Source organism: Protopterus annectens, chromosome 14.part0 (assembly GCF_019279795.1).
Source record: "Protopterus annectens isolate FY-2018-M chromosome 14.part0, PAN1.0, whole genome shotgun sequence".
Lineage (NCBI taxonomy): Eukaryota > Metazoa > Chordata > Ceratodontiformes > Protopteridae > Protopterus > Protopterus annectens.
The window spans coordinates 863,347,463-863,355,480 of record NC_056748.1 but is presented as its reverse complement, the minus strand read 5'-3'; the positions used below and the strand labels follow the sequence as shown (position 1 = coordinate 863,355,480).

Here is an 8,018-nt window from a genome sequence, read left to right as displayed (position 1 = left end):
CTCTCTTTTTCACCTAATCGACTGCTTATGAACAATAGTAGACGCTGCCTGGCCTTGAACACTGTGCATAAAAGTCCTCTGAACCGGCCATAGTTCCCTGCTGCTTAGGGAAAAGAGTGGCATGTAGAAGTGACTGGGGAAAGTAGCATTAATACTTTCATCTGCTTCAGGAATTGGATTGCATAGTTTTGTCCACTATATACTGCATGGCTCTGGTAATTGAAATACTGTTTTATTTATTTATTTATTTATTTTTTAATGTGCTCCTTCTCTGAATTAAACCATGGGTTTACTTTTATTTGTTTTTTTTTAGACCTGGGAAGACCCGCAACACTGTGATTCAGACACTGGCTGCAAGGGGGACAATGACCCCATAGATGTGTGTGAAATTGGAAGTAAGGTAAAATGCAAGATACCAGTCTACTTGAAAATTCTAGTACAATTCAGAGCTGTTTTGTATTGAACATACTTTCATTGTTTTTGTGCATGCTTGATTTTTGTTGTCTTAGTGTATTTTTCTCCTCCATTTGTATCTGTAACCATGATTGCTGTTCACTCAAGTTCTGCAGCAGCATTATTTTAGTACAGCAGTAAATTATTTTGAGAAACAGCTTTCAGTTTAGTCATTAAGGTTGATTTTATCAAGTTTTAAGATTGGTAGCTAGAAAAATTGCTTTTATGCAACTGTCTTTGTTTTAAATGATAATGCCAAAGCACAAAAACATTTAGTACAAGAACTCTGGAAACAAAGTATAAAGGGTTGTTGCCAAACTTAGGGAGCTTATAACTAGGAAGATGATGAGATCCTGTAGAGGTACTAGATATATTTTGGAGATTTTATGAAAGTCTGCATAAAGCAGAGAAATATAGAGATCAAGAAAAGATACAAATGGTAATGTTTGATAGAATTAAATATGCCAAGGTTAGAGGTAGATGAGGCTCAATTACTAATATTTAGGATAGAAGGAGATGAGACAAATGGTGATGTATAACCAGTAAGCAGGAAAGTCACCAGGAATAGATGGTATTCCTGTGGAAGTTTGGAAGCTAGGAGGGAAAAGTTGAAAGATCTGGAAGGTTTTGTTTAACAGTATTTTTAAGAGGAGGAGAAGCACAAACTTCTTGGAAGAAATCCATGGTGGCTATAATACCTAAAGAGTGTAAAGACTTGTTGGATTCAGCTTCGTACAGGCTTGTTACAGTCCTAAACCATAATTTTGGGCTGTGGTGGTACAGCGGTTAGCATTGTCGCCTCACAGCAAGAGGTTCTCCCGTTCGATTCTCAGCTGGAGCACATTCTGTGTGGAGTTTGCTTGTCTTCCCCGCGGTCGAGTGATACTAAAGGCATGCAGGTAGGTGCGAGTGTGAATGGGTGTGTCTTCCTTGATGGTTGGGCGTCGGGCTGGCAACTTGACACCGTAAAAATCCACTGCCAATCTTGAGCGGACCGGAGTTCCGCTATGGCAACCCCTAACTGGGAAAATCCGAAAGACTTTTATCTATAATGGCTAAAAGAATGGCAAAGGTGATGCCAGAAGTGATAAACATGGGTCAGTGTGGTTTTGGGGTGGGGAGGCAAACATTTGACTAACAAAGCATTGATGATCCAGAGAGAGAAGCTGATTGTAAGAAAATACCAGTATTATTGGTGAGTCTTGATACAGACAAGGCATTTGACAGAGTAAGCTGAAAGTTTGAGCAGGGCAATGGAAGCATTTGCATTCCCTAATAAAACTATTAAGGTTGAATAAGAGGGATCGATGTGAAAATTAAAATGGGTGGGTTCCCCTCTGATAACTTCTGTTTGAGCAGAGGAACCAGGCAGGGGTGTCTTTCCCATTTATACTATTTTTAGAACCATTGCCAAAGAGAAGACTCAGAACTTCAAGGATAGAGTTGGTATGGTAGTCACAAGCTGGCTCTATTTGTATTACCTGATGAGTCCAAAAAGGACACTTCAGTGTTGTGGAACATTTTGAGGATATTTCACATCTTTTCAGGAAAAAAAAATTAATGAAGCTAAAACAAAGGTAGTTGCTGTAAATTATGTACCCCCACACCAATTGGTTCAGCAATATCCATATTTATGGGGATGTGATAAAATGTACTTAGCTGCCATACCAGAATCTTTTTTTAATCTGTACTCCTAAGGATATGTGGGAAGAGATAAAGTAAGATGATACAAAAACCTGAGAAATGGGAAGCTCTGTGATATGGATAGCAAGATAGAAGCAGTTAAAATGTTTAGTCCTCGTAGCTTTATTCACAGGTCAGGCATATTTTTATCAACCAGAGAAGTTGTGGATGGCAAAGAGTTTACGTTTTTTTTTTTTTTCTGGGAGTGGAAGACTGCAAGAGTTAAGTGGGATAAGCTGATTCTTCCCAGTTTAACAAGGTCCCTTGGGATTACCTGAATTGAGTGGGGTATTTCAGATCTACACAATTAAGGCTTCTGTACATAATACCAGCAGAAACCTATAAATCAAGTGGAAGGGATGTTGGAATGGGGTGGGATCAGAAGAAAAGGAGTGACTGGGATTTTAGATGCAGATCCTTAAGGAGAATAAGTCTTCCAGAATATTATATTCATAAAGGAGAAGGGAGTATTCTAAGAACTAAGCCAACATGGGGATGGAGAAAGGAGGTTCTGCTGATGGATATAACTGCAATTGGGGATACAGGCAATAGAAAAGAGGGGGCTTGAATTTGTTGGAGAAAACTGGTAAAATAACCAAGGTATTGGGGGGAAAGGTAATAGAATGGGAAGAGGCTAAGAATTTATTGGGACTGTAAGATAGAGATTGCCTTCCCTATCAAGAATTGATATCTGAATATAAACATAAGAAATAGGGGAATCCTAAGCGAAAGACCAGCACTCGTATATTTTTTCAGTAGACTCTAGAACCAGAAACTGCTGTTAAAATTACTGTAGTAGATGGTACAAAATATTGCATAACTTTAAGAATCTGAAGAGATTAGAAAGGATTGGGAATAGCTTGGATAAGCAATTCACAAAGAAACAATGGGGGATATATGCAAGTCTTCAAATATGCAACATAGTCTAGAAGATTGAGAATGGAAGTGGTTACATAAGTATTTTTATACCCCAAGTAGACTCAAAAGAATTTTTCCTGAGGTAGCCTGCAAATGTTGGTGTGGTGGGGAAGAAAAAGGTAACTGAGAACAGATTTTTCTGGGAGTGTAACGAGTTAAGACTTCCCTGCAGACTGGTCTCTCAGAGATGCTGGGTGACCAAATTGGTGCAATTAAGGAAATTATTTTTTGAGCTCCAATACAGAAGTGGAATTGCCTAAACATGGTAAGGCCTTTGCTGAGTCTAATTATGGTGGCTGCTAAAAAAAAGCAAATGCTAGAAAATGGAAATTTTAAAGTCTAAACCAAATTTACTGGAAGTGGTGAATACAATAACAGATAAAGGAACTTGAATTGGGATCCTTAAAGGTTAGGAGCAAATTATGTACAAAAATGGGAACACTGGGAACAATGCATGCAGTGAAGGACAGAGGCTTAAAAGGCAAGATTTGAATGAGCTTATGTAATGCTGGACTGACAAACAATGACTGGATAGATAAGCGACGTATAATGTTTGCAACTAATGTTGTAAGTATGCCTTGCTTTTATTTATATAAAAGTATATTGTCTCCTACATAATTTAATATATACTTTTCTTTAAAAAAAAAATGATGGTACCTAGCAAGAACGAGACGACTTTGAAACTATCTGAATTATAGCAAACTTCTCATACCTGTCATAACACTCTTATTTGGGTGGTTATTGTTAGTGAGTGTTTTGCTATATGGAATTGCACTCCTTTACTGTTTATATTCAAGTCTAAATGGTGGTACTGAGGGTGCATAATTCCAGTGACCAAAATTCCTCTTCAGGAGAAATATGTATTTCAGTGCTGTATTCTGCATATTCATAGCTTCATGGAAATTACTAGACTGATGACTCCAGGAAGCTTTAAGTTTAGCCATTCTTACCTTTGCAAAGTCATGTCTTGGGAAGATACCAATGAAGTGACCATGTGATAATGAAAGCTTGTGAATGCCTGCATTGGCACTTGAGTATAAAAATGCCATATGTTGGTTCCCTTTTGTTTTCATTATGGAAGTTTCAGGCAGAGTGTTGACTGCAAAATGCATCTAATACTGCTGTTCCACCATTAGGAATTTCAGTGCAACTGCAGTGAAATTGACTCCAGCCCTTTTAACTGCCTCATAGCATGTTTGAGACTAACATGTTGGAACTTGGGGAAAAAAGAAATTCTGGTGAAAATGTGATTTGTTTTTGCAGGCCTTTGACTCCTAGCCAGTTTTATGCATGTATAAGGTGATATGCTAATCTCTTGTGTTTAATTATGAAGTTTTCCGGTGGTGACCTGAAGATATTCCCCTATAAAATCTTTAGTTGCTGTTTCTCTTGGATTTCAGTGCAGTTCAATGCTGGCTGACACCACCACTTCGGTAGCTTCAAATGTGACAACAGAACCAAGAATCACAATATAACTGGAAGAATTGTTTTCTCTTGATACTTTATTTATATTGTAATAACTTACTGAACATATATTCTGAACAGTAGTTTCAGTCCTCCGTTTTGGAGGTACTACCACTTCCCTCCTAGAAAATGGGTGTAATGCAGTCTGTGTGATGCAAAGTCTTTAGAAACACTACATTTGGAGTCTTTGTCCAGAGTCTATATTTCAGTACTACTGTGGTAAATTCTCACTTATGAGCTGAAGGGTACTCTAGTACAAAATGCTAAAGACTTCTCAATGAGAATATATTCTAGACTTTACTTTTATGTTGCCTTTTGACCAGAGGTCTTCACCCTAGAAAGTGGCATTATAATGCAAAAGTTTTGTTTGCTTAAAAGGCCACATGCCAGTTCAGTGAATTTTGTAATATTTGCCAGAGAATCACAGTAGCATGTACAGGTACAAAATAGTTAGGTCTGTGGCTTATTATAACAGTGGAGAAAACCTAGAGAAATGCCAGTGACTTTTTTGATGTTCCACTAAATGCATTCTGCAGGTAGGATGTATTCTTTCTCCTTGTGTATGCTTGTTTAATTCAAAGATATTTGCATTATGGAATTTGAACCATGCAGGTAGCATCCTGAAAACCAAATATGGGAACCTATTCTTTCACTTCATCTGATCCAGCCTGTGGGTCCTCAAGCTGCTACGCTGATCGGACCTGGCAGCATTAGTACTCCAGCCTTGTGGCCCTTTAAGAATTTCCCTCCTATAATGCACTAGTGCTCTTAGCTACCTCAGATCTCGTCTTTCACCTTCACTATAAGATGTGGATCCTCTCACTACAAGCCGTGCTGTTCCTCCTCCTATTGCTCTTTTCTTGTTGGACTCTACTGTTCATTTGTACTGGCTTAAAAACTTAGTTATGTGAAGTTTAAGGTCTTAGGAATGGCCCCTCTCTTTTCCCTTGGTGTTCCCACCATAGTGTTGCTTTACAAAAAAAGGCTGCTCTTGCTCTAGACTAGTGTAGATTTTTAGATACTCTTATACTCGGTGGTTCGGGTTGCGGTTTTTAGTCTCTCTTGTAGGATACAATGGATAAAGAAAAGGAAGGAAAAGTTTTAGTGTTCATGTGTGGATGTAACCCCACCACCACCGATGCCTGTTTGGTGGGGGGGGGTATCATGTCTTAGTCGACTGACATTTGTGCTAGTTTCTGGCCTAGGGTACCAGTTGACAGCAAAAAATAATTGATATTGAAAGGACTGTTAACCACCAGATCCAGACACAGTCTGAGAAGTAGTCCAATAAAGGTCCTAAACACAAGGATTTAGAATAAAGGCAAGGATCCGAGGACTCGCCTTTCCATGCTGATGAAAGTTCAGCAACTTGTATTCCTCAGGATCCAAAGCTTGTAGATCCAATATTAATGCAGGACTTTTCAAAGATTAATGATGCTAGGGTCATCCAAAAAAGAGGGACATCACCCCCCCCCCCCAGTCTTGACAACCACCTGAGTTGGAGATCCTTAAAGTCTTTCAAAAGCAAATGCATACTGAGATGGGAGTCCTTCCATAGTCTGTGGCTTCAAAGGTAGATAGATTGTCCTTGTGGCCCCCCTATATTGGCTCTCTCTTTGGAGCTAGTCTTCCACCTGGGACTTGCTGCCTCTCTGCAGACTCTCCCTTCGGCATCAGTGTTGCGGTTTATGGATCCAGTGACCTCTACCTAAATTCTGCCAGGGCTGGTGAAGTCTTGGTATGGGACTCTAGCTCAAGGCTTTGGTGCCATCTTCAGGCCTATAATGCAAAACTGCATTTGACTGTTGGAGAGCATGCTTTCAATGAGTCTTTTCTGATCCACTGCATGAAACCCTCCAAGTTTTCTGCTTTTTGGGGTCCTGTCCTATACCTGGTGTTTCTTCAAAGGATGGAATGGGTCCAGCAGCTTAGGATCTAATGGGGATTGGAACCGCCTTTGAGGTATTTAGGAGGATCATTGCATCTACATCTACAGAGGGAACTCAAGTTTGGGTCCCCTTAGGTTTGGCTTCACCCCATGACTCCTTCAGCTGCCTTCCTCCCACCCATCATCTTTGGGCCAGAGGCAATCTGTGGGCTTCAAGACTGCTGCTCAGAAGCAGGCTGAATTATCTGAGGAATCGGGTGACCCCTCCCTAATGCATCAAAAAAAAGGATGTGCCGAAAGATGCACATTGACTCCCCATTTGGTAAAGTTTTAGAACTTGTTCAGCAGTGGGGATCTTGGCCCATTGATTCTACCTGTCAGGATGGGGAGGTATTTTTTTGAAGCTTATGGTTTGATCCCATCTACTTCCTCGGTGGTTCCTTCATCTAATAAGTTAATTGGCTTGGCAGTGAGGAGGTCATGGCAAGAGCAGGATACATGTGAGGCAGTTCCATGAAAACTGGATAAAATACTTGCTCCCCTAAAGGCAGGCAGCACTGGACAAAATTCCCTTACTAGACTCCAGTGTAGCAGCATCCAAAAAAAACCCCCCAACAATGACACTGTTTCTATTCATCCTTCCAACAAAGAGTCTAGGGCAGTGGATAGAGTGGGGAAATTGACATACGAGTGGTATCTTTGCCTTACAGGTGCTGAACTGTGTCCCACACCAATCAATTTCAGATTTAACTCTGCAAGCCTTAACTGCTCAATTAACTAACATTTGAGACTAAAAAGCAATCTGAAGCTTTCTTGATAACCATGTCTAGCATTACCAACCTCTTCCTGCACCTCCTATATTGTGCAGTGGGTGGAGTGGTTAGGACTGCTGGAGCAGTTGTAGAGATGACACTAGGCATGGCTGTGCCTTTGCAACTTTGCTGACTACTTCAAGGCACTTTCACCGATTCCTTCTTTGGATCCTGTTTACTTCACCCATCGGTGAAGGAAAGGATGCAGAAGTGCAAACAAACAGCAAGGTTCTTGTCAGAGTAACATTCATGATCCCTCAAAGAACATATATAGCCAGAACCAAGTGACCTTGTTCACTGTGGCTTAGAAAAGTCCAGATGTCTTCAGTTTCAGCCATCTTCAAACAAAGGTGTTTGTGACAGGGGTGGCTTCTTCAATGGGCATAAGCCCAGAAGCTGCAGTGGTCCACAAACCAGGGATATCACTGTTTCTTTTTTAGACTGTTAACGTCCGTATTCCTGAAGGGCTGCCTTACCTCCTGTCCATTGGAGGCATTATGAGGTGGTAGTCCTCTTTACCTAAAGGTATGGCAGAACCATGCAAGAAAAAAAATGGTGAAAGGGGTAATATCCAGAGGCTACTATTTTTCATGACTTCACCAAAACCCAGACAGATGTTGCTAGAGGTTCTCCCAGTCAGGCCAAGTTGATGGAAATATTTGCTTCTCTTCTGTCCTAAAGAGTCGTCCAGTAGGTCCCACCAGATCAGAGAAGGTTGGTGTTTTAGATATCTCTTTTGGTTCCAAAGAGAGCTCAGGACCTCAGACACAGACTGGACCTTCGCATTCTAAACAAATATA

General features: G+C 40.4%; 1 protein-coding gene across 1 annotated transcript in view; it reads left to right on the top strand.

Moving 5' to 3' along the window:
* Positions 1–8,018, top strand: part of PPA1 (inorganic pyrophosphatase 1) — a 316,559-nt gene that overhangs the window by 38,618 nt on the left and 269,923 nt on the right. Inside the window, exon 5 of the mRNA XM_044056626.1 lies at positions 314–400. Within this exon, the coding sequence (XP_043912561.1) occupies positions 314–400 (87 nt within the window). The remainder of the gene's footprint in view (positions 1–313; positions 401–8,018) is intronic.